The following is a 27,545-nucleotide window of genomic DNA, read 5'->3' as shown; positions in this document are numbered from 1 at the left end:
AAAACGGAAATGCTCTTTAATTATTGCTGTTCCTCTCGTAGGACAGATCCTGATGAAACTCTGGGACCTCCAGCAGAAGAACTCCTCACCCAAGGGCCAGAGACGGTTAAGGTAAAGGAAATTCCTCAGGGTGTCTGGGTCTCCCCTTCCACACAGCAGAGCCTGCACCCCCTGCAGAACGGCTGGTTTGGCTGGGGGCTGGCCTTGGTAGAAAACTGTGAGCAGAACCAAATGTTACCGTATTGCTTTTTTCTTATCCTCTCTTATCACTTCCCACTGGACTCAGTCTTAGACCCTCTGCCATCATCCCCTCCCACTTAACTATTCCAACAGATTCTGGTTCTACCCTGGGGCTATGGGCATTTTAAAAGGGACTCTGGAAGATGGAACAATCAGCTCTCCCGGAGAGAACCTCTGACTGATGTAACAGAATGACACTGATGTGATAGGTGTCGGGGGCAGTGATACATTACGGACGCAAAGCCCTTCCCTGCAACATGGAAGCAATGGTCCACTCCAGGAACTCTTCTTAAAAAAAAGAAATAATTACTAATTTCAGAGAGGAAGGGAGAGGGAGAGAGGAATAGAAACATCAGTAATGAGAGAGAATCATTGGTCAGCTTCCTCCTGCATGCCCCCTACTGGGGATTGAGCCCCAACCCAGGCATGTGCCCTTGGCCAGAATTGAATCTGGGACCCTTCAGTCCATCCGCAGGCCAACACTCTCCACTGAGCCAAACCGGCTAGGGCCACTCCAGGAACTCTTAAGGCCAGCCCTGTTTAGTACTCACAGAAATGATTTCATTTTTGTTTTGCCCAAGACAGAGTGTGAGGGTGAATGGGCTAAACGGATTTGGATGTCATTGGAAATAAACAGTCCATAGGGAACACAGTCATATTTGCCCTGGTTGAGGGAAAAAGAGGACCTTGGTCGGTCCTGTTCTGTGGGAGCTCCCAGGTTTCAAGGGAAGCTCTGAGGGGCCTCACAAACTTATCAACAGTTTGCTGTTATCACGGATCACGGATTAGAGGTAGTTTAGAGAGTCCAGGGCAGAGAGGTTACTAGTGCATGTACCCAGGTTGCCTCCTGCATCCTACCTTGCAACATCATCCGACCTCCTGACCACTTGGGTCAGGCACCAGCTGGCATGCTGATCCTATTTTTCAGACTGTAATGTGTAGACTCCAAAACAAAAGTACAGAACGAAGGCAAGTCTAGGACACCTCGGACCGTCCGAAGCTCAAAGCCTTGTCACATGGACCCGAAGAGAAAGATTTGTGTGTCCTGGAAGCTATTTTTTATTTTTGGAAGTCATTGTCATCAAGACTGGCTGTTAAGAGCGAGATCAGAGTGTTTTCTTTTTAAGGGCAACAGACTGTGTGGGTTGTTTTCCTGCCGCTTCGGGAAGATCTTAAACACGAGGGTACCTGTCCAGACTCGTACTTTTTAGCTCTGCGACATTGGGTGGGTTTTTTAACCTCTTGAAACCCAAATTTCCACTTATGCACGACGAATCTATAATTCTTAAAAGTGGAACTGGAGGATTTAAAGCAAGGCGGTGTGTGCAAAGTGCTATGCAGGGTGCTGGAAACGACATGATCACTCAATGATTTATGGCTATCATTATAATCACCATTTTTATTATTACCCAAGAGAATCTAAAATGTACATGATCACCCACTCTCTTTCCCACCACCTAAAGCTAGGATTTTACTCAGCCCATCTGTAAAGTAATAACTATTGACATCTGAATAACACATTTAGTGTCTGAGAATCCTTAATTTAATGGCTCGTTACCTGGCATACGAGGCCTCAGAAAACGCATGCGTGGAGAGAACACATTGCTTTCATCAAAGCAAGGCTGACCAGTGCTTTACACGAAATGGCTCACTGTCCAATCGGATTGTCCCAGTTATGTTGTACACCAGCTACTTGTGGAGAATAAATAAATAGTGGGCTTCTTCAGAACAGGATTGGCAAACTATTATTTAGAAAGGGTCAGTGAATTTTGCCAGACTGAGCAGTGGGGCACCTGTAAATAGGATGTCAAGAGTATTTGGCCTTTCCTCAGGTACCTGGCTGGTATTTTACTTAAACATTGTTTGCAGCCTGGCAGGCGTGGCTCAGTGGTGGAGCATTGACCTATGAACCAGGAGGTCACCGTTCCATTCCTGGTCAGGACATATGCCTGGATTGCGGGCTCTGTTCCCAGTGTGGGGCATGCAGGAGGCAGCTGATCAATGATTCTCTTTCACCATTGATGTTTCTATCTCTCTCTCCCTCTCTGTTCCTGTCTGAAATCAATTAAAAAATATATATATTTTAAAAATTGTTTCCAGCCTTCATCTGGGATTGAGTCCAGTCATTTTAATTTTGAGGTACAGATAAATAACTGTCTTCCTGCCCTTCTCATTGTGTCTTTTTTTAAAAAAAAAAAATTATCTTTATTGTTGAAACTATTACACATGTCCCTTTTGCTTTTTTTCCCATTGATACCCTCCAGCCTGCACCCGCCCCTCTCAGGCCTTCACCACACTATTGTCTATGTCCGTGGACTATGCATATATGCATGTAAATTCCTCACTTAATCTCTCCCCATCCACCCACCCCCACCCACACCCCCACCCACACCCCCACCCCCACCTTCCCTCTGAAATTCATCGTCTGTTCCAAGCTTCTATGTCTCTGGATCTATTTTGTTAATCAGTTTGTTTTGTTCGTTAAATTCCACATATGAGTGAGGTCCTGTGATAGTTATCTTTCCCTGACTGGCTTATTTTGCTTAGCATAATACTCTCTAGGTCCATTCATGCTGTTGCAAATGACGAGTTCCTTCTTTTTTACCGCCTTGTAGTCCATTGTCATTGCGTCTTAATGTCTCTAGCAGCTGTGGGCAAACTACGGCCCGCGGGCCGGATCCAGCCCGTTTGAAATGAATAAAACTAAAAAAAAAAAAAAGACCGTACCCTTTTATGTAATGATGTTTACTTTGAATTTATATTAGTTCACACAAACACTCCATCCATGCTTTTGTTCCGGCCCTCTGGTCCAGTTTAAGAACCCATTGTGGCCCTCGAGTCAAAAAGTTTGCCCACCCCTGGACTAGACCCATTCCAGTGATGCACCCTTGTCTCTCTGACACACTAGGGCACCTGCACATGGATCACCCTTCCCCTTAAGCTTTCAGTAAAAGGATGGAGACAGCTTGTGTTAGGTGGGGATTGCTTTAAGTAGTAGTAGTTTCCTCATCGTTTCTACCCTGCTGTCATTAGGGATACAAAGCAGTGGAAAGTCTTAGATAACTTCCTTCTGGTGGTAATTAAAAGGACATTTAAAAAAAAACTTTCCACAGATCAACTCAGTTCTCTAAGGAGTCTGTAGTATCTCATGTCCTGGAAGCCCAAATTTCAAACAGCTTTAGAGTTAAGCCAGTGATTTAAATAGGTGAAAGGCTCTGTATCTCATTACTAATCCCGGAGCCATGCAATCCCCTGTCACCACAGTGATGTTAGTGAGAAAGGCAACAGGCAATGCCACAGGTTTAACTTCATGGTCTAATTGTGCTGTCTGAAGGTCTCAGTGCTCTCCACTACTAGTGAGTGAGTCAACACATTTTCTCTGGTGACCACTGCGATAGCAATTTGCTGTGGTTGACTAGGAGTGGAGTAGAGAGAGGAGACATAAAGGAAAAAGAAAGTTTGTTTTTACTCATAAAACTAATTGTCCAAGTGAGAATACAAAACACAAACACGTGAGGAACTTGCAAAGCAAATACACAATGATTGCAAGTCCAGATGTTGGGGAAAAAATTATATAAAAGGAGATACACACAGATAAAGAAGGCCAGAGAGGAATTGGAGAATTTCAGCAAGGGCTTTTGTACGAAGAACATCTCAAGCCAGGTTTGAGGCAGTGTGGGCCGTGGGCATGGAACAATGAAGGCTTGTGAGTGCAGAGGAGAAAGGTATGAAAGCACAAAAGTGCAAAAAATGAAGCCAAGTGCAGAGTGGGCAATCAGATTTGTTTAGTTGGAAGAAAGACTGCATACCTGAGGAAAACAGTCAATTCTAAGAATAAAGCAGAGCTTAGATTATTTTAGTGTTCATTAATTAATTAATTAATTCATTCATTCATTCAATATGCATTTAGAGTCCATAAATCATGAGCTGATGCTTCTCTAGGCACTGGCGATACAAACTAATTCTCTCGTCTTATTGGATTACATTCTAGGGGGAACAGAGAGACAATGAAGGAGTAAACAATAACAAATAGAATATCACTTGAATCTATTTGTTGACTAGAATCCCTAAGGCACATGTTAGCCTTTTGAGTAGACTGAGATATCATGGTGTGAGAAAATATGTTCAGTGGAGTGCACACTATCACTATTCTCTCCTCTGTTTCCAGCTGATAGTAATGCAGAACAATGAACAATAAAATCATTATGATGTGACTTACTGGTGTGCAGTCTGTGCACAGGTCAGGGTCCTTGACTATCAGCATGAACAGAACTGTCTTTATTGTTTGAGCTTATCTAACCTTGAGCCATGGTAAACAATTCTTTTTTTAAAAATATATTTTATTGATTTTTTGCAGAGAGGAAAGGAGAGGGGTAGAGAGTTAGAAACATCGATGAGAGAGAAACACTGATCAGCTGCCTCCTGCACACCTCCCAGTGGGGATGTGCCCGCAACCAAGGTACATGCCCTTGACTGGAATCGAACCTGGGACCCTTGAGTCCGCAGGCCAATGCTCTATCCACTGAGCCAAACCAGCTAGGGCTCAACAATTCCTGTGTTTGGAAATTGCCCACAGAATACTATTTTGAGTTGTTTGGTTTTTTGTTTTGTTTTGTTTTGTTTTCACCTTTAAAACACATACTACAATATAAATACATTTTGTCCTGAAAAGTATCACTACTCTCAAATAATTTCATATTGATCAATCAACCTAACTGTAGGACTATTTGGATTTCTACACTTAGCTACATTTCTAAGATAAAACAATTGACCCAATAGTAATGAGAGACACTCTCTCTTCTAATTTGATATTTGGAAGAAATAAGGCAACGATAAATAAGCTATATTTTTACATCTTCAGAGGAGAGAGACTAGTCAAGAGCAGTGGCTTCTAATGGATAACTGTGGAGGGGGAAGGAATTTCTATTCCACGAAGGGCTGGTCTTTAGTCTGGGGATGGAGTTAAGATGGCTCTTATCTCAATGCTTCAAATTTCCTGAAGGCAGGACAAGGGCACTGCATTTGTGATGTTCTGTTCTCTCTACTTTAATTCAACACATATTCATTGAGAATCTTTCCTGTGCCCAGCACATTCTAGAACAGTAGGGGAAGCAGAGATGAGTGAGAGAGAACCCTTCACCTCAAAAAGCGTAGAGTCATTAGAAGTTAAACACAAATACAAAAACAACTGCAACTCAAGGCAGCGAACTCAAACCACTGCTGGTGTGAGCAAAGGAATTACTAGTAATCAACAAATAAGCAAGTACAGCAGACACGAAATCATGAGTAAAGGATGGGAAAGGTTCACTGTTCTCTATTCCTGCCATTGTCTTACTTATGGATTAGAGTTTTAAACTTCTAATGTGCTGTGTCTTGAGGAAACAGGCCAAAATTCTTGTAAGTCGGAAATGTGGGAAAAGTGAATTCTTATAAGCCCAACTGTAGTCATTACTGAAAAGAGAGTCAAAATTAGAAAATACAGATACTCAAAGGACAAGTAATTCAAGGTTCAAAAATTAGAATGGGCTTCATATACAATATGGACTAAAATGTTAACAAATGCATTTGTATTTGTTAAATGGAGAAAGGTAAACGCATTTTAGTTTTTCACTTTGCATGTTTCATGTTAACTTTATATGGTGTCCTGTGCCATTTGTTGATAATAAGAAATTGCTTTTTTCAAAATTATATTTAGTCATGGATAGTAATGATGACCCCGATGAAGACAATCTTACAAGTTATGATATTCAGCTCAGTATTCAAGAATCCATTGAAGCCAGCAAGACTGAATTTTATCCTGAAAGGTAATAATCAACTTGACCGTCCTCAACAAAATTTCTGTATGACAATCATTTGGTTGTAAGATGAAATAAATGCTGTTTCCTGACTCTTCCTCCAGGAAAATGCTCAAACAGCTTTACAAGGATCATTGTGATAGATTCAGCAGTCTGACCTTCCACAAATCCCCGTCAGGCAGAAGATGGAAATAACCTGGAGGGGAAATTTCTAGTTGAATTCGGTTGTGCATGATTGCCTATTTTCTAAATTAATGGAATGAAAGGACAATAAATTTAAACAAATTTGCAAGTACAGTTCATACAACTAATGTATAGATAGGTATACATTAGTTGTATATTCTAGAGCCCATTCTGCTACTGACTCAGGCAACCTTTACTAGCATAAGTAATGTATTCTATATTTGCATCTTTAAAATATGAAGAGTAATGCTAGCCCACCTAGCTCGTATGTTCAATGAATGGGGAAAAGGTTGAGGGCTTCTATAATATATGGAGAAGTAATATATAAACCAGAGCCTATTTCATTATCTACTTTTCAAGTGACTGGAGTTAACAAATTATACACAAAATTGGTGTTTTATGTTAGCAGGGGTTATAGAGTCTAAAACTGCAAATATAGATTTCTGTCTTGAACAACACACATTATTCTCCTGACTAAACTAAACTTTAGTTTACTTTTACATTCTATTATAATAATATTCTGAAACTTAGTAGTGCTTTGGGATAGACTCAGTGCTATAAATTATTGTTTCTGAGCTTTTAAAAAATGGACATATTACATTTAAATTCCTGGCCTCTTTAATTTTTCTCCATGTCTTCAACAGGTTTTAGAACTTTAGAATTCCAGGGAAAGCATTCACAGCCCTAAGATGGCAGCAAATGTTTCTGCTTGATAACGTTAAATCAATTTGTCATGAAATGCTTTATTTTCTTTGAATAAATTCAACCCAGAGACTTGCCATGAGGCTTGAAATCATGGTAACTGGGCGTTTGCTCTTCAAATGCTCAACCTGTTTTCACTTGTGGATGAGTTGATTAAGACTGACCTGCGGAGTGGATCATAAGCCCCCAAATGAGCCATCATTAATTAGCAATTATTACGTTTAAAGCAGCAAACATTTATTGAGCATAGAATTTTTTAAATGGAAAGAAGTCTTGGGGACCTTTCTTTTACTCCCAGCACGTTACAGATGAACCACCACTCAAAAAGGCTCACTGGCCTCCCCAGAGTCACAAAGCACAAAACCCGAGCCCAGTTCTTCTGACTCTGCCTCCAGTTGTTTACTCACTTCGTTGCTTGGCACTCGAGAGACAGTGTTATAATCTTACATTTTATCATCTTCACTAATGGTCCTGCATCTAGTGTATCATAAATATACTCGATATCTGACTCTGAGTCATTGCATTTTTAAGTGGATGAAATCAGCTGTGTGCATTTCCTTAAAATCTTGATTATTAAAATTATCTTCAGAACTCAATATAGATTAAAATGTTGGTTCCTCAGAGTATTTCACTTTTATAATTATGGCTTATGTTTCTTTCTCTGGAAGATTTGTGCCACTAAGTGATCAAAACAGAAAACTTGTAGAGGCCATAAAACACGGTAAGTGAGTGCATTGCCTACACTGGGGTGAATTCGAGATTCCATCTTGCCAGAACAGACTTATCAGCCCATGTGTTTACTTTAGGCCACATTCTTGAGCTCCAGGAGTATGTGAAATATAAATATGCATTAGATGAAGCGGATGAAAAAGGATGGTTTCCCCTGCATGAAGCTGTTGTTCAGCCCATTCAACAAATACTCGAAATTGTCCTGGATGGTAAGAGAACATCAAGCCTCTTTGACCAAACTGAAGCAAGAATGTAGAAGTTGGGAGTGTTGTCAATGAATGTAACAAGCAAAAAGAAGAAGCAGAATAAAATATTATTTGAAATTGAGAAAAGGCAATACCTATGTTTTAAACGTAGGGTACAAAAATTAGCACATTTTGTGAGTCTCCGGCTTCACCTTTGTGTCCTTCTAAGAATGTGACACAGGTTGGCTGGAAAATATGGTTAATCACCTAAAAGTGATAGAAGTTTGTATATATCATGAATTAATTCATTTGAATATAAATCTTTTTTTAACCCTTGACCAAGGATAATATTTTTATTGATTTTATTATTTTATCCTTATTTTTAAAATATTTTTATTGATTTCAGAGAGGAAGAGAAAGGGAGAGATAGAAACATCAGTGGTGAGAGAGAATCATCAACTGGCTGCCTGTTGCACACCCCCTACTGGGGATCAAGCATGCAACCCAGGCATATGACCTCCTGGTTCATAGGTTGATTCTCAACCACTGAGCCATACAGGCCAGACTGTTTATTGATTGGAGAGAGAGAGGAAGCATTGGAGGGAGGAAGAGAGGGAGAGAGGGAGGGATGGAGGGAGGGAGGGATGGAGGAAGGGAGGGATGGAGGAAGGGAGGGAAGAGGAGAGGAGAAGAGAAAGAGAGAGAGAGAGAGAGAGAGAGAGAGAGAGAGAGAAGAGGTAAGAGAGAAACATTGATTGGTTACCTTCCATATGTGTCCAAACCAGGGATTGAACCCCCAACCTAGGTATGTGCCCTGAAAGGGAATTGAACCTGCTACCTTTTTGGTCTATGAGATTATGCTCCAACCAACTGAACCACCTGGCCAGGGCTGAATATAAATCTCTTTGCTTTTGGAAGTCAGTTTTTAATTTTTCATCTTGAACTATTTCTTCATAATATAAACATTAATACATATTATGGTAAATTGACCTTGCTCAAATATTAATAATAATTTTCATGTTCTGATACAGTATTTTTCATACCTCAATGTCTAATAAAACACTTTGAGAGTGCTCTATCTTTCAACCTTCAGTGTTGCTCCCTGGTTCTATGTTGTAGAAGATAATGATGTTTCATGATTAACTATCCAGCCAGCTAGCCAGCTAAAGAAAATAGATAGCTAGACATATAGTCAGATATAGAAGATGATGTTAAGCGTAGTGTAGCTAACATATTCTGACAGGATACATTCATTCAAATATATTCTCAGTCCCACATTCACAGGCTTCATTTGACAAAAACCAATTTCAGATGCAATTTAAATAACAATGCTAAGGATTGGGAAATTGATTTATAATTTATCAGGATGAAAATTTACAACCTATTTAAAGAAAGAGAGCACCTTGAAACATGCGTGTTGGCTTTTGAGCCATCAGTTTGATTCGCAGGTCCATGCTCATCTACTTATACAATCATTTGAGAAACTTTACTCACATCTCCTTTTAGACTTTGCTGCTTCATCAATCAACTTTGTTCAATCTACTATGTATAATATTGTATTATTCTGATCTATGCGATATCCTTTCAATAAAGATGTTTAACGTTATGCAATGCTTTCACATCTCAGCATCCTATAAGACACGCTGGGAGTTCAAGACCGCTGATGGAGAAACACCGTTGACTTTGGCAGTCAAAGCTGGTCTGGTGGAAAACGTAAGAACTTTACTAGAAAAGGGAGTGTGGCCAAACACCAAAAACGACAAAGGAGAGACACCTCTTCTCATTGGTAAATGACCTTTTTTCTAGAACTTTTTATTTGCAATAAATAATAAATAGTTAATAAGTATTTATTGGAAACCACTATGTATTGGCTAAAATTATGTGACCTCATCTCCTTTCTTTCCCTGGGTTCTCCCGTATCTCCCATCTCACCTGTCCTAAGATTTTGTTTTTCTAGCCCACAAAGAGGTCAAATGTGAAAGATCCTTCAGTTCTAACTAACCAGGAGCAATCCAAACCAGTTTTATGAAACAAGAAGTACCAGTTCTAAAAGAACATTGGCTAGGTAGGGGCCAGCTGTAAGGAGGGTTGCATGTTTGGTGAATAGCCAGAGGCAAGAGGCAGAAGGGGACTCTGACGAGAGACTCCAGGTCCACATCAGCAATGAAGCCAAACTGGAAGGAAGAGGAGCCAGCAGATTAGGAGTACTCAGAGGCAGCCCTGGGCACCTACACGGAGTTAACCACCATGACACAGCAAAGGAATAATGAAAAACCTAATGGTGTCATTTCTCAGCGTATGCTCAGTCTGTGTATCCTGCTATTTGTAGACCAGTAAGAATTGGCAGGTCTGTTTGCAGAGGCAGAGAGAGGTGATATTAACTACAAATGACCAGGGATAACATCACCTTTCTCTTAGAGACTGGGGTTGTAGAGTAAGAATTTGGGCTTTGGTATCAGATCTGTAGACTTATTTTCTCCTAGTTTTATTGAGATATAATTAACAAAACATTGTATCAGTTTAAGATATATAACATGATTTTTATATATTACAAAATGATTACCACAGTAAGTTTAGTTAACTTACATCACTTCGTGTAGTTACAACTTTTTTTCTTATGAGAGCTTTTAAGATCTACTTTCTTAGCAACTTTCAAATACACAGTATAGTATTATTATATGGGACTTAGATCTTAGCTCTAGATTACTATAGGCCTGTTTCCTCATGTGTAAAATGAAAATATACCACCTACCATGCAGACTTGTTATAAAAATTAGAGAAAATATAAATATACTAAACCCCTGCCACATGATAGATGCTCAGGGGAGGAGAGCCATTATGAAATTGTGTGTGTGTGTGTGTGTGTGTGTGTGTGTGTGTGTGTGAAGGAGACGTAAGATTATTTATCAGCAATCCCAGAGAAAGAGAATAAGGCATCATGAGCTCTGGTCATAACTAGCTAACACTACCACAGCTCCTGTTCACAGGGAAATCACTAGAATTTTTAAAAGCAACCTTAAAATATTAACAGAAAACTCAGACAAGTCATAAACATTCCAAAAATATTTACATTCAACATTAATTCAACAACATCAATGCAAACAACATTTATTGAGACATTAGCTTAAGCCAGGTGGTGCACTGGGTAACATGGATATAAAGATGAGTCTAGTAGAAGAGCTAGATATGATATAAGTAGAAAATTAATGTTATAAACACTATAATAAAGGTGTATATTCAAAGTAAAGTAGGGCAATAAGGAAGCACTGAATCTGTGAAACTTTCACAGATATAGTTGCTCTTGAGTTGTGACTTGGGGGAAGTAGAGGGTCATCCACAGACAGCGGAGGAAAATCTGGATATAACGTTAAATAAATGGGGCCACATTAGCTTGGGGTCACTCTGATCCAAGTCCGTCTTGCTCACTCTTGCCCCATGTCAGAGCTTTCCGCCTTCCTAAATTTAGATCTGATTGGCCAAGCTAATATTATAATAGTTAGGGTACAGCAAAGCTTATGTAACAAAAAACACAGATCCCCAAAGCAAACAAACAACAACGACTTAAGAAGAAAGATTCTCTCTTAGACAACATTTCAGAGTGTGTGGCCCTGGGTGGCCGGGTGGCTGTACACACAGAACCTTCAGATGTCACCATTTCCCAGCCCACGGGAAGGAGGAAAGAGGCAGCCTTGGGAAAGCATCTTCCCCTTTAGGAAGGTGACCTGGACATTGGTAAAGCATTTCCATTCTTATGCCATGAGTTCAGGTTTTGTCACACAGCCTCACTTAGGTACAAGGCAGGCCTGGTTATGTAGAGTCTACCTGGATAGACTGTGACCGGCTAAAACTTGGGGCTTCTGTTGCTAAAACAAAAGGGGAAACACGAGTATAGAGGAACCCATAGCTGTCTCTGTATATGTGTTAACCAGCCTTTATGTCACCATAACATGGTGCTTCTCATAAATAAACCAGAACTGTTATCCTGAGCTGGCACTACAGGCACTAAATAGAATATTCAGCTATTAATGTGATCTGCATTGTTTTTGTAAAGGCATATACCATGGAGTATCTGCAATGACATCCATGTATTTGTTGTTTCTATAGTCTTTGATTTCTTCTCCTACCTCCTCCTCCTCCTCCTCCACTTCTTCTTCTTTTTCTTCTTCTTCTTCTTCTTCTTCTTCTTCTTCTTCTTCTTCTTCTTCTTCGTCTTCGTCTTCGTCTTCGTCTCCGTCTCCGTCTCCGTCTCCGTCTCCATCTCCTCCTCCTCCTCCTCCTCCTCCTCCTCATCATCATCATCATTACACTTTGCAAATATAGAATTAGTCTCTACTTGCTGTTCCTAACCCACTTACCTCATAAAGAGCACACAATTGTCACTCATTTGTTTTCTTTTTGCTTCATGTAAATTGTTAAATGCTTAATGCCCACAACAGAGCATTAAGCATTTCTTTGTATTTCAAAGTTTCATTTGTTGGTTTCTCTATCAGTATCTGAAGTGTGGGAAAGGAACTTGATCATTGAGTTATCAGTCAAAATAGAGTTAACATTTAGAAATAATATATATTTAAAACCAAATGGTAATATCAAAGAGAAGACAGAGTCTCATGAAGGAAATATTCTGGAGGTGTTCACTTATGTCCCCATCATCCACATTTCTGGAGAACAAGAAATTTTCTTGGGTTAAATTCTTCAGGACCTTCATTGTGGAAACCACATTGTCTTTTTAGGTTCATAGGAAAATGGATAATTCATGGCACTTTCTCAATTTTCTTCTTGAATCTGTGGGATGCTTTGAAATTTGCTACTCACAGTCTATTAACTCATGAAGGAGAGATAAGAGAAAAAATTGCTGTTTTTTTTTCTTTTTCTGTGCAATGTCAATCCCATTATCCTCATACTTATTTATTGATATCCATAAGTGGCCCCCCAAAGTCCCTTTTGGCCTGTCCATCGCCATCTGGCCTTACTCTGATACTTTGATGTATTGCAGTCATGTTACACAGTTACTTGCTGAGTGGTTGATACCTGATTTGTGATGACCTGACACTTAAGGGTTTTGCACTCCAACTGCCTCTCGGCCCGGTCTCTGAAGTTGGTGTCACCTTTCTCTATCGGAGAGCCATGAGGTTGTCCTGGCCACTGGGGCCCAAGGTACAGAAGACGCCGGTTAGTTTTGCTTCGGACATTTCCTTTCTCACAAATCAACATAAGTTCTCCTCACTCCATCGCCTCTTTAGATCTTCCATTGCCTGTCAAGATACCTCGGAAAAAAACTGCTCTATTTGTATGTCATATGAGTCAGAAAATAAATCACTGCTGACAAGTGAATTGTGTGAGCAAAACACATATACCCACAGAGAAAGTGGCAGGAATTTAAATAAACAGGAAAAGTGCCAGCAGACGATAAATGTACAAAAGTGCCTATAAACTAAGCAAAATTCTCTAATGGGAATTCTCTAACTCCTGAACTGAAACTGGGTTTTCTTAAAATATTATTACTGAAGACATATATGTGTATGTTTTACTTCATAAATTATTTGTACGTGGTTATGTTACACAAATATAGTGTCTTGTTAATTTTCATTATTCAGCCATTTATTGATGAGGTATGTCTTTGTGGGTTAACTTGGGAGGGGCTCCCCACGATTTGCATTGTTGTGTTTATGGGAAAGAAAACATATTCTTTCCAAAAAAGTAAATTACAGGCAAAGTTTTATGTTTAAAAGTATTTTAAGTTGATGTGGCCTAGATATGCTGTTGTTCTCGTGAAGAAAGACTAATATCTCTAATCAATATGTTCTCTGAATCAGGCAAAAGGGAAAAAATGCATTAGGAGCAAGTAGATAAACGAGGACACACCTCTTAGTTGGTTTGACTTATTGATGTTTGCTCTGCAATAACACCAGCTAGGATGAGGTAATTCACTGTAATTAGAGCTGCCAGTGGCAGGTGGGTGATTCAGAGAAATGCATTTGTCAACAGACTCTAATTTAGACAGTGAGTAGGGCAAAACCTGAAATCTCACTGCAGCGATGGCTTGCCTGCCTCCAAAAGCTTGTCTTCAGCCTTAGTTTAGGCCTTTGGGGGCCTCTCCCTTGGCTTGGCCTTAGAGCCTTTCTGCATTCTGCCTCCTGGGTGCCCAGGATGTTCTCTGTGGCCCCACATCTCCTCCCGCCTTTCCCAGCAAAGGCCCAGACTCTGAGTTCCTCTTCAAACACAAGATAGGATAGCCTTCTTCCCTAACCTGTAAAGTCCACAAGTGAGAAGCATCTGTCTTTTTCTGTTGTACACAGTGCCTAACACAGTGCCTTTCCTATTGAATGAATGAATCTGTATTTATCTCCATCTGCAGGGAGCAGCATTCATCCTGCTGTTTCTTAGTAAGATTTTACTTGTTGATAAGAGAAAATGCATTACATCTTTTAGGAATATTTATATCTAGCCCACCAGTGTGTGGCTCAGTGATTGAGTGTCGACCTATGAACCAGGTGGTCACAGTTCAATTCCCAGTCAGGGGCACATGCCTGGGTTGCTGGCTTGATCCCCACTAGGGGACATGCAGGAGGCAGCCGATCAATGATTCTCTCTCATCATTGATGTTTCTGTCTCTCTCTCCCTCTCCCTTCCTCTCTGAAATCAATAAAAATATATTTTTTAAAAGTTTCATGATAAACAGTGCACATTGCTAAGATAAGATGTTGTATTTAATCTTTCTAAATTTTAATTTCTTTATTAACAAAATTAAAATAACATCCACTGTTGGGTTGTATAAATTAAATAATGTATGTAAAACTTTTAGCATATTTAGGAGCTCAGTAAATGATAACTATTATTATTAATAATATAATTTCATCACTTTTAGAATCCTGAGGCCTTAGGGCTCATGAAACCCTTGAACCGCCTAAGGTCAGAGTCTTAAAGAAACAGCGGTGTTACCTTGTTTGCTTACACTTTGCAATAGAAATTTGTGGGGTTTATTATTATTTAATCCTCACCCAAGGATATTTTGCCATTGATTTTTAGAGAGAGTGGAAGAGAGCGGGAGAGACAGAGAGAAATATCGATGTGAGAGAAACATATCAATTGGTTGCCTCTTGCGCTGGCCCCTACCAGGGCCCGGACCAGGGAGGAGCCTGCAACCTAGATACACGCCCTTGACGGGAGTCAAACCCAGGACCCTTTGGTCCACAGTCCGACACCCTACCCACTGAGCCAAACCGGCTAGGGCCTGCAATGGAAATCTGGATATAAGAACTGAAATGGGGGTGAAAAATACAATATTCTCTTTTGATATTAAAATGGCTAACATTAACACCATCTAATATTCATGTTAATATGCCTGCTGTCAATTGTCATTTTAAAAATCTCTTCAAGCTGTAAGAAGGGGCTCCTATGACATGGTGTCTGCTCTGCTCAAGCACGACACCAGCCTGGACCAGCCCGGTGTCAAGCGCTGGTCGGCCATGCACGAGGCAGCCAAGCAAGGCCGCAAAGACCTCATCGCTCTGCTGCTGAAGCACGGTGGCAGCGTGCACCTGAGAGACGGCTTCGGAGTCACGCCGCTAGGGGTCGCTGCCGAGTACGGCCACTGCGACGTGTTGGAGCACCTGATCCACAAAGGTACGTGGCAAGGAATTGCACGTTCCTGGCTTGTCTCCTTTTCTCCATTCCTTGCTGGTCTCTCTTCCTCTTCTGAAAGTAACTGGGCATCCGGCTTTGGTGCCCAGCTCTCGACAGCCTCCCGAGTGGTCCCCTATTCCACAACTCGATTTTTAAAATATTTTTAAAAATATATATTTAAAAAATAAATAAATTTTTATTGATTTCAGAAAGGAAGGGAGAGGGAGAGAGAAACATCAACAATGAGAGAGAATCATTGGACAGCTGCCTCTTGCATGCCCTCTACTGGGGATCAAGCATGCAACCCAGGCATGTGCCCTTGACCAGAATCAAACCCTAGACCCTTCAATCCACAGGCCGAAGCTCTATCCACTGAGCCAAACCGGCAAGTGCTCAACTAAACCATATGCACACTTACCTGCAAATCTGCACGCCCAGCTCAGATTGCTCTCTCTAAAAACAGCCCCGTTTTCACCTAGATGGCTCCCAGGGTCTCACACTCATCTTCTCCTAAACCAGCGATTCTCAACCTGTGGGTCGCGACCCCTTTGGCGGTCGAACCACCCTTTCACAGGGGTCGCCTAAGACCATCGTGCATATCAGATATTTACATTATGATTCATAACAGTAGCAACATTACAGTTATGAAGTAGCAACGAAAATAATTTTATGGTTGGGGGTCACAACATGAAGAACTGTTTTAAAGGGCCAGAAGGTTGAGAACCACTGTAACGGAATTCCTCTTCGTTCACACTTCTGATTTAATGATTCCTGTCATCTGAGACAAAGTAGATTTACCTCTACTTCTTCCATCACCTTCTTTTCCAAACCCAGTCAGGTGCCGAATGCTGCCGTGTCCCACTCACCTGTTCTCCTTGGCAGTCCCTCTGGTTTGCGTCCCAGTCAGGCCCCTCACATCTTCTCTGGACCCTGCAGTCATTTCTTAACTGTTCTCCAGGTTTCCAGTCTCCCCCTCAGAGAATATTTACTGCATGCTGCACTCAGCTCCTCTGCCTGAAGGACAGCGCAATAGTATAAATCAGTAAAGAGTCCTCAGTGGCTCCCCACTGCCCACGGCGTCATACACACGCCCCCTCGGCATCATCCCGGATGGTTTCACCAGGTGTAACCCTCACTACTTCCAACGTGCGTCCTGCACTCCAGCCAAATTAGATGGCTGCTCCCCAGCAGGCCTCCCATCCCGCGTCTGGGTCAGAGTCAGATGTTTGCCTTCATCTGGAATTCTGTCCAACATAATTCAAAATCACCTTCTTGAGACACCTCCTCCCTGAAGCCTTCCCTAATTCTGCCCAACAGATTGTGATGTTTGAAACCTCCAAGTGCTTTATTAAGAATTAAGAAACCAGCCTGGCCAGCGTGGCTCAGTGGTTGAGCGTGGACCTATGAACCAGGAGGTCACGGTTTGATTCCTGGTCAGGGCACATGCCCGGGTTGTGGGCTCAGTCCCCAGTGTGGGGGTTACAGGAGGCAGCCGATCAATGATTCTCTCTGATCATTGATGTTCTATCTCTCTCTCCCTCTCTCTTCCCCTCTGAAATCAATAAATATATATTCAAAAAAAGAAACAAAATTCTGAAACTGGTTTCTGCTACCTACTTATTGTCTGCCCCTAGCTTAGTTACTTAAACATCTGGTTCTGACTTTCCTCATCTGTAAATAAAGGCTAGGACCACAGGATCCCCAAGGGTCATCTCTGGGGAAAAGACTAACATTTTTGAGGACCTCAAAGTGCAGCCTCATTTAATTGTTAAATAAGTCTTATGACATAAGCTGTGCACCCTAGTTTACATGAGGAGATGTGGTTCATGCAAAGTAAGTAGCTTGTCCCCCACTCCCACAGTCAGCCAGCCGCAGAGCCGTACTTCAAGCACAGACCTTTTCCCCTACATGGAACCTGCTGGTCCTGATGTTGGGTGAATGTTACAGTTTGTGTTCTTTGATGATTTTTTTTTGGTTTCATTTCCCCTCTGAGTTTCTTAAAATAGATTTATTATCTTAGGTTCTTCTGTTGAGTCACACCCAGTGTTTCCACATACAGCACAGTTGGTAAACATTTGTTGAAAGAGAGTGTTAACTGTTGTCTTTTCCCAGGAGCATTTGTTATAGAAATTGACTTATTTCTCAGATGTTCTAATGATGCAAAGGTTTTCTAATAAAATAAAACATGCTGCATAATTGTTTATTAAAAATATTGAGAATGTAGATGTTCTTAACTCTATACTTTTAATTTTAAGTCCTAACTAGAAAGGAAAACAATCGTCTAATTTGAAGGAACCCATCTTTCCAGTCCACCCAGTTATCACTGTGCCATGTGTTCGTACTGCCAGGGGGTGATGTGTTTGCTTTGGCGGACGATGGGGCGTCAGTGTTGTTTGAGGCAGCAGGAGGGGGCAATCCTGACTGCATCTCGCTCCTGCTGGAATATGGAGGAAGCGGAAATGTGCCTAACAGAGCAGGGCACCTTCCTATACACCGAGCTGCCTACGAGGGACATTACCTGTGAGTGATCCATCATAGGATGGTCATTTTTACTTAAAAAAATACAAAATTGCATATATAATAGAGTCATAATTCTCTCTAAGTAATAACCCACCAAATCCAAAAAGAAATAGGCAAAATGTTCAAAATTTTTTGGTCTTCTAAACATGTCAATTTTTCCCCTTTTTATATTTTTACTTTTTAACAATTTAAAAAATTTTCAATTACAGTTGACATACAACATTGTATTAGTTTGAGATGTACATCATAGTGTTTAGACATTTGTATACCTTATGACGTACTCACCCCACCAAGTCTAGTAGCTATCTGACATTACACATAGTAATTACAATATTATTGACTCTATTCCCTGTGCTGTACTTATATCCCATGACTATTTTTATAACTGCCCATTGGTACTTCTTAATCCTTTTACCTTTTTCACCCATCTCCAAAGAGGCCCACACCAATACACATCATAATATATTTTTGAACTTTATAAATTTTCCACATTGAATGTATACTACATAATTTTATAATGAAGAGTTTCTCTTTTAGAGGGAATTCTTCACAAGCCATCCAAATATGTCCTCCTGTTTTTTTAACTGTGTTCATAAAAGGCTATAAAGTTTCTAAAAATTTTGCCCTTTGAAAAGAATTAACATTTGTGAAAATGCTATCAGTATTACTCTAATTATTTAGCAACATGAATGGATATTATAGTATAATGTCAAATATATTATTGAGTAGAAAAGTCTCATTATAAGTATAGAGTTCTTTATTCTAAAAAAATGGCTGGATAGATTTTTAAATCACAGAAGTGCCACAGTTGGCATATCAATAGAAGTCTATAATCATTATATTAAACTACCTGCAATGAGGGGTTGGTTTTAGTCAATGGAATATATTTAATAAGTTCTAAAACTTTGAAATACTTAGGCTTTGTCACCTTCAGTGGCCACATCAGCTAAGTGGCAATGACATAATTAACGTTAAGTGACACGTTGTTAAAGTTTACTTGGCTGTGTTCCCAGTGTTCATAAATTCACACATGGTAGCTCTGAGTTAGGCACCAGAGATCAAGTTATCCTTGCTGGTGGCTCTCATACATGTTTAGTTGGTCAGTCAAGTGTGGAATTTACAGCTACCCCAAGTTCTTAGAAACATAAGCAGTGGTTAGTTCTCTCAAGTGGACTGTTATAAGGTTGATGAAATAAGAAAGAATCATCTTATAGCTAATAATTCAATTTTGAGTTATCCTGAAGTAGACAGGATGTTCATAGCCAGTGGTAAAGCGTGGGTAGCTCAGAAAACGGTGAAGGAGGAGTAATGAATGAGAATCCAAGAGGCCTAAAATCTCACCCTTGCTCCACATCTGTGTGACCTTGGACAAGTCGTTTCTCTTCTCCAGGCTTCATATTGCTCTTCTGTTAAATGAAGGAGTTGCACTGAGTGATGTTCAAGGCCACTTCCGGCTTTAATTTCCCGTGACTCCATGATTCTAATGGTCAAGCTTATGAAGCATTTCTCTATGGCTTCAGATGGGCTTACCTTTCTGTTATAGTTTTCATTAAATAGCATTGGTTGCTGGCAAATTGTATGTTGTTCAGAGAAGAATTGGAAGATGGGGAGGGTTCCTGAGGAGCCAAAATTCTAGGGCCAAACATGTGATCCCCAGGAACATTTAGAACAGGAAGCTAAATAAAAACTAAACTACATTACACTAAACCAAATAGTAGTAAGTCAATGGACAAAGGTTATATGTCTTTGTATAAGGTTATCTAGCAGAAGTAAAGAAAACTAAAACAAACTGCACTCATTTGTCTAATGAGGAAGCTGGTTTAATTAATTTCTCTATTGTCTTCATGCCATGTGGATATTTGATTTATTTTTATTTTCAGTGCGCTGAAATATCTTATCCCAGTAACATCCACAAATGCGATCCGGAAAAGTGGGCTAACACCAATTCACTCAGCAGCAGATGGGCAAAATGTCCAGTGCCTAGAACTGCTCATTGAAAATGGTTTTGATGTCAACACTCCGCTTGCTGACCACATTTCTGCCAGCTATGACGATGAGAGGAAGACTGCACTGTATTTTGCAGTTTCTAATAACGATATCCATTGCACAGAAGTTCTTCTCAATGCAGGTGCGGATCCAAACCTAGATCCCCTCAACTGCCTGCTTGTGGCAGTGAGGGCCAACAATCATGAGATCGTCCGGCTGCTTCTCTCCCATGGAGCTAATGTCAATTGCTATTTTATGCATGTGAACGACACGCGTTTCCCCAGCGCCATTCAGTATGCCCTAAATGACGAGGCGATGCTGAGGCTGTTGCTGAATAACGGCTATCAAGTGGAGCTGTGCTTTCAGTGCATGCACGGAGACATCTTTGGGAATTCGTTTGTGTGGTCAGACATTGAGGAAGAGGTGCTGCCAGGGTGGACATCGTGTATAATAAAGGATAACCCGGTGAGTTACATCCTTTTGTTCTGCATCTTTTCATTTCATTTAAAAAAAAATAGATTTTTGTTGATTTCAGAGAGGAAGGGAGAGGGAGAGAGAGATAGAAACATCAATAGTGAGAGAAAATCATTGATCGGCTGCCCCCTGCACACCTCACACTGGGGATCGAGCCCACAACTCAGGCATATGCCTGACGGGGACTTGAACTGTGACCTCCTGGTTCATAAGTCAATGCTCAACCGCTGAGCCATGCCAGTTTGGCTCATTTCTTGTTACATCTCCAAATCAGCCTAACTTTGGCTCATTGGGAGATGTAACAAGAAAAGAAAAATCAACTCTAACTTTGATATTTTCCTCACTCTTGAACTTTTGTTAGCAATATCTACACTAATAAAAGACAAAGATGCTAATTGACTGTACCTTTGCTATGCCCACCAGCCAATCAGAAGAGCATGCAAATTAACCCAACAAAGATGGCCTTTAAATTTGCATACTACAGGTGGGGTGGGCAGCGCGAGATGCTGCCCCCTGGATCCGGGCCTCAGATCCGTGACCCAGCGAGGGAGCAAAGCGACGGAGAAGGGAGAGAGCCGAGGGCAAAGAGGCTAAGGGAGGGAGCGAGGCAGCGGAGAAGGGAGCGAAGCCCACCGAGGCGGGCTTCGCTCCCTTCTCTGCTTTGCTCCAGTCTCAGGAAGCCCTATTCTTGCAGGAATAGGCCCGAGGAAGCACTATTCTTGCACGAGTCTTCCTGCAACGGGCCTCTAGTGGGGATATAAGAGTAAAACTAGGCACCAAAGAGGGTGTTTATTTTTCTTGAATTGAAACTGAATGTAGAAGAATGTGAAAATGTATTCAGTTAATAACTTATGCTTATTCAGTGGGATATTGGGGCTAAAAGCATGAAGGAAGAGTCCTGGAAACAAGCATGATTTTTCCATGTTATGCTGGCTACATCACATCAGAGCCAGGCATATAACTCCAGGACCCATTGTTTCACAGAAACAAGCAAACAATTTGTTTTTCTTTTTTTTTTCATTACAAGGAGATACCTTTTATTTCCTGTAAAAAGACAAAGATAGTAATTTTCATAACAAAATTGAGTGCTTATGTATATGGTATATTAAAAGTACTACTAAGTTAAATTTTATCCATTCTCTCAGTTCTGTGAGTTTATTACAGTTCCTTGGATGAAACACTTGGTAGGCAGCGTTATTCGTGTACTAATAGATTACATGGACTATATCCCTCTGTGTGATAAACTGAAGTCTGCACTGGAAGTACAGAGAGAATGGCCAGAAATCCGTCAAATACTAGGTAAAAACAAGTTTTGCCTACAAAATTTTTTATGAAAAATGTCTATAGGGGAAATTTCTCAATGTTATCTTTGATACTTTTTTCAGTGCTACTTTATTTTCACTGTTTTTGAAAGTCACCCTTACTATTTCCTCTGATTTAAGATACTAATATTGTTTTGCTTTTCTTAATACTTTCTAACTCTTTGATTGTATAATAGGTAATATTATAACTATATTAACATTCTAAATAGAACTCATTTTTTAAAGTTAACGTCTAGACTATCATAAAGTATGTAGACTATAATCTCCATATGGGCAGGAATCTGTTTTGTTTATTTTTATATTCTCAAGGCTTAGCATAATTCCTAGTAAGTGCTAAATAGTCAATAAATACTGAGTAAATGAATGGATGGTGTGTATTGGAATTATCCTTTTTGATATGCTCTCTCTCTGGTCTTTATTGACACATTCCTACCATCAAATGTTTTTATTATAGACAGGCTACTTTGTGTTCTTGAGGTTAAAGTTTAGTTATAAATGTGAATTATATTACAAATGTTTCAATAAAATGGCATTTAAAATTACTTCAAATACATATAGAAACTAGAAAAAATAACAGATTGGAGAGGTTTTCTCTTTCAAAATATGATTTGGAAAAATGAACTCCCAAAGCTACTTGGACATCAGTTGCATGGAGCCTAAAGAAGCATCATAGAACTTTACATCACGTGCATATAACCTGGCACTCTTAATAAACCCAAATCATCCATGAAAGGATTAACAAAACCTCAACAACTAATTCTTTAGGATCAGGCAAATTTTAGGTAGATTATATTTTTCAGTCAATAAGATAAAACTTAAATGTTGAGCTGATTTACATATCAAATTTGTTAGGTATAGAGTTCTATAAAAAGAAATATGAGTGATAAAGTAGTTTTCATTTAAACATTTAGTTTCAATCAGAGTCTCACACATGAAATGAATTCACCTGAGGTTTTTGTGGGAAGGATGGGGACTTTGGCTAGAAAGATTGATAGTTCAAATGCAGATTTGGAGGTAAGCTTGGATTTTCTTAAATGACTTCCCCTTGAATGAGTTCTACAATAGAAGAGACTTTGTGGGAACTAAAATTGGAATCTTAGAGAATCTGATGAGTAATGCAGTATTATGAGCCTAGAAATTGACCTCTGGGGATAGATGGACCTAGGATGGCATAAAATTCTGGCCTTATCTAGGAGCAGGATTTCTGAGTTGTATATGTCATTCAGGGCTGATATTTTTTTTTTAAATATATTTTATTGATTTTTTACAGTGAGGAAGGGAGAGGGATAGAGAGTTAGAAACATCAATGAGAGAGAAACATCGACCAGCTGCCCCCCGCACACCCCCCACTGGGGATGTGCATGCAACCAAGGTACATGCTCTTGACCGGAATCGAACCTGGGACCCTCCAGTCCGCAGGCCGACGCTCCATCCACTGAGCCAAACCGGCCAGGGCAGGGCTGATATTTTCATGGAAACAAACAACAATTTGTTGTACCATTTCTTTTTCATTGAAGAGAAGGGAATTTTTTATTTTCTGAAAAAAGACCAAAATAGCATACTAGCCATGTGATTTTGAGAAAGTTACTTACCCTTTTTATGCCAAGGTTTTCCCACTGCAAAATGGGGCTAGGATAGTAGTTACCTCATAAGGTTGTTGTGGGAATTTAAAGAGATGATGCATGGCCCGGCTGGTATGGCTCTGTGGTTGAATGTTGACCTCTGAACCAGGAAGTCACAGTTCGATTCCCAGTCAGGGCACATGCCCAGGTTGCAGGCTCAGTCCCCAGTATGGGGTGTGTAGGAAGCAGCCGATCGATGATTCTTTCTCATCATTCACATTTCTATCTCTCTCTCCCTCTCCTTTCTTTGAAATCAATAAAAATGTATTTTTAAAAATAAATAAAGAGATGATGCATGTAAGGTGCTTAGCATACTATGTAGAACATTAAAACACAATAAATTTAGCTATTTTATAAACTACAATATTAGTGTTTTTATATTATTTTTATTATACATAAGTCTATGTGAAGTATGAAATGCACATGTAAAGTATGTCACGAAATCCTCACAACTTGTAGAGTTGTGTGCTGTCATGCTGATTTTTATCAATAAAAAACTGAGGCAAAGGGGAATTATACAACAGTCTGGACCCTATGAATTCAGGAAACTGGGCTGACAGGCCAGCCTTTCTGAACTGGGCCCACAATGGGATAACCACGAAATCAAGCAGGATGGAGATACGAGAGGTCCACATGAGTGGGGTGCAAGCAAAACCGGGAAACCTCAGAGAGCAAGACACCAGCCGCATTGAGGACCATTGCAAGAAGGCGACAGAGTAGGAAGCTCCGTTAACTTCAAAGAGCTATCTGGAACCTAGCTCCCTTCCAGAAATTCAGGAAACTAAATTCCCATAAAAATGAGCAACAGAAAAGTATCACAGTCAAACCTCATATAAATTTATTATAAGAAAAATATAAATAGACATGTCAAATTTTCAAAAATATTGTCAATTGTCAATACTATAGTGCAGGGTAAGCATGTCAAACTCGTGGCCCGCGGGCCACATGTGGCCCACAATGAATATTTTTGCAGCCCAGCCAATATAATGGTATGTAAGAAATGTTTTAATAAAAATTTCATCACTTAATTTTTACAATATCCTGTTATACATAATTATTAATAACAAACTACAACATTCACTAATGACTGATGACTATAATCATGTTGCATTCATTTCCCTTACGTGCCTTACACACAGGCGCACCATTTCTCTCCACTAAAAATTTACTAGCAGCGAATATTTTAGCGGCCAATTGCCACGTCATTAGTCTTGTACTGGCTTGTTTGGTATGTGCAACAGGAAATATTTTGCTTTCGGAGAACAAGAAAAAAAGGTTTATTTGCGTTACACTTATTAATTTGTGCAGTTATTCAGTGTCTGGTAAGTTAATGTTCAAGAAAAAATATTAATTTTTATTAAATATTCTATTATTTTATATTAACAATCACTCATTTATTTCAGCCCTTTGTATTCAGCATGTCTCTATTGAAATAAATCTACATTTCTATGAAAATTGAAGCTTTTGTTTTGTTGTGGCCCATATAAACTTAAACCTTGTTTATTTTGGCCCGTTGTTAGCCTTTGAGTTTGACATGCTTGGTGTAGGCTAAACACACTGAGATGATGAAGTGCTACAAGAAGTGATTCCTGTACAAGTCAGAATAGTAGTTTCTTAGAGGGGAGGAATAAATGAAGCTTGGGGTGGACTTTGGAAGGAATTCTGGGGTGGCTAGAGAAGCTCCTCTATTATAACCTTGGAGGTAAAGATGTTGACCTAATAATCCTATATAATAAAAGGCTAATATGCAAATTGACCAAACAGTGGAACGATCGGTCACTGTGACGCGCATTGACCACCAGGGGCAGACGCTCGACGCTGGAGCTGCCCCCTAGTAATCAGTGCGCTCCCACAAAGGGAGCGCTGTTCAGCCAAAAGTCGGGCTCATGGCTGGCGAGTGCAGCGGTGGTGGCAGGAGCCTCTCCCCCCTCCACAGCAGCGCTAAGGATGTCCAACTGACAGCTTAGACCTGCTCCTTAAGCCAGCAGTCGGACATCACCCAAGGGCTCCTGGACTGCAAGAGGGCGCAGGCTGGGCTGAGGGGAACACCCCCCCACCCCAAGTGAACGAATTTCATGCACTGGGCCTCTAGTCACTTATAATAACTTAAGAAGCTATACATTTGTTCAGTGGCTTTACCTATATTTTATTTTACAATAAAAAGGTTAAAAGATTTTGGAGATCATAAGGGCAAAAAACCTAAAGTTTAGACAAATTAATTTTCCAAAGTTTTAGACATAGACAACAACAAAGCAAGGATTTGAACCCTCGCGTGTCTCATTTCAAAACATAGGCTCTTTCTCCAACACCAATGTGTTTCCTGTCGTAGAATATTTTGCTTCTAATTGGTAATTAATTTTCCATGTGTTTATACTGAAAAAGAATGACCGATTCTTATGACTTTAGAAAGGCAATCCAAATATAAATAAGAGGAATGTTTTTGTTTGTTTCAGTCATATATTATTGCAACCAGAATGTAAGTCAGTTGATTGCTATAAGTATGGATAACCACTGGATGTCAGCATTTCTCCAGGTATACAGAAAGCAGTATAGTATTTGTCAGGGAAGAAAATTAAATGGTAAAAAAAAAAAAAGATGGGTTTATTCTGCCTATTTGGGTAACAATTATTTTGCCTCAATAGTTTTTGAAAAACATTGCTTTAAGGGAAATTCACCTTTAATTAGGCCTTCCAGACCATTCCTCTGGGATGTAAGCTCCAGGAAGGCCGGCAAAGAAATAATTTGCATGTTTATCGCCTCAAGTGTAATAAAAATGTGATGTCTTTTATTTTTGAATTGAGTGATAGTTCACATTATTGAATGGCTACAAGGTACCAAGTACTTTTCCAATACTTTACATGAATTAATTAGTTTGGTCTTTAAACAACCCTAAGAGGTAGGTCCCATTCTTACCCACATCTCACAGATGGGAACACTGAGTTCACAGAGGTCAAGTAACTCGCCTAAGGTCACACAGATACTAGGTGGCAGGGCCCCAGCATTTTCATCCAAGCTGACCGAGCCCAGGGCCTACGGCTGAGCCCTTGTGCGATGCTGCCCTCCACTAGCTCACATGGCCGGGATAATGTGTCAGTGCTGCCATTGCCATCGAGAAAAAGTAAGAGTTGAAAATAAAGACTAACTCTGATATTTAACCTCAGCAGATTTTTAAATATAAAATGTTTAGGTGTCAGACACGGGAACAAACCTAAGAACCATGGACATACGGAATCATTTGCATCAGATATTTCCTAGATAGTTATTCATCAGAAAGATTGGTAGGAGAGAAAGAAAGTAAAGAAATATGTCTCTGTAATACTCAATTCTAAGGAGTAAGTCGGAGGAGGTGCGAGCAGTTGCTCGCTTAAATGAAGTCCATTCATTCATTTAACATCCCCGGGTTGAACACCCGCTATGAGCGAGGCTGTCTTCCTGACCCAGACAGACTGCATGCCGGCCTTCCTGGAGCTTACATCCCAGAGGAATGGTCTGGAAGGCCTACTTACAAGGTGAATTTCCCTTAAAGTCACCGTTGTTAACGTGTGCATACCTATTGGTGTTATCCTGTATCTTCCAGATCAATCCACTAATACCGGTTTTTATTTTTTTACTTGTTTTTCCCATTCATTTTAGAGAATCCTTGCTCATTAAAGCATTTGTGTCGGTTAAAAATCCGAAGAATTATGGGACTCCAGCGACTCTGCCAGCCAGCCTCCATAGAGAAGCTTCCTCTGCCACCAACCATTCAAAGATACATATTATTTAAAGAGTACGATCTCTATGGACAAGAGCTAAAGCTGCCATAACTTAAAAGTAACATTTTAGAATGTGATTTTAAAAAATATTTCTTGGAATCATTTTACCTCCTTAACTGTGTTTAAATCCATTGACAGTTTTATAACAGGATCCTGTGTTCTTATGAGAACACCACATTTCACATCTTTAAAGACCTTAACATTGTGATTTTTTAAAATTTTAAGTATAGTTAATATACAACATGATATTGGTTATATTAGTTTCAGATATACAACATCATGATTTGACATTTTTAGACCTTATAATGCGATCATCCTATTAATTCTAGTAATCATCTGTCACTGTGAAAACAACACAATATTATTGCTATATTCCCCTTCCCCTTTTCACCCATCCCCCCATCCCTCC

At 40.0% G+C, this 27,545-nt stretch overlaps 2 protein-coding genes across 2 annotated transcripts in view; one reads left to right on the top strand and one right to left on the bottom strand.

The window, feature by feature from the left end:
* The window catches only part of NDUFA5 (NADH:ubiquinone oxidoreductase subunit A5), a 32,943-nt gene extending 31,345 nt beyond the window's left edge, over positions 1–1,598 (bottom strand). The window contains exon 1 of the mRNA XM_023755321.1: positions 1,429–1,598. Coding sequence (XP_023611089.1) covers positions 1,429–1,598 — 170 coding nt within the window. The remainder of the gene's footprint in view (positions 1–1,428) is intronic.
* ASB15 (ankyrin repeat and SOCS box containing 15) lies at positions 79–27,340 on the top strand. Its single transcript, XM_023755343.1, has 10 exons — positions 79–111; positions 5,936–6,044; positions 7,589–7,641; positions 7,727–7,858; positions 9,462–9,620; positions 15,212–15,457; positions 17,806–17,977; positions 19,858–20,428; positions 21,583–21,736; positions 27,015–27,340. Exons 2-10 carry the CDS (start codon positions 5,938–5,940, stop codon positions 27,185–27,187), a joined length of 1,767 nt encoding a protein of 588 aa, XP_023611111.1. The 5' UTR covers positions 79–111; positions 5,936–5,937; the 3' UTR covers positions 27,188–27,340.
* Positions 27,341–27,545: the final 205 nt, after the last annotated feature.

The sequence above is a fragment of the Myotis lucifugus genome, unplaced genomic scaffold (genome assembly GCF_000147115.1).
Source record: "Myotis lucifugus unplaced genomic scaffold, Myoluc2.0 scaffold_73, whole genome shotgun sequence".
Lineage (NCBI taxonomy): Eukaryota > Metazoa > Chordata > Mammalia > Chiroptera > Vespertilionidae > Myotis > Myotis lucifugus.
The sequence above is the reverse complement of the archived record's forward strand: the minus strand, read 5'-3'. Positions and strand labels throughout refer to the sequence as shown.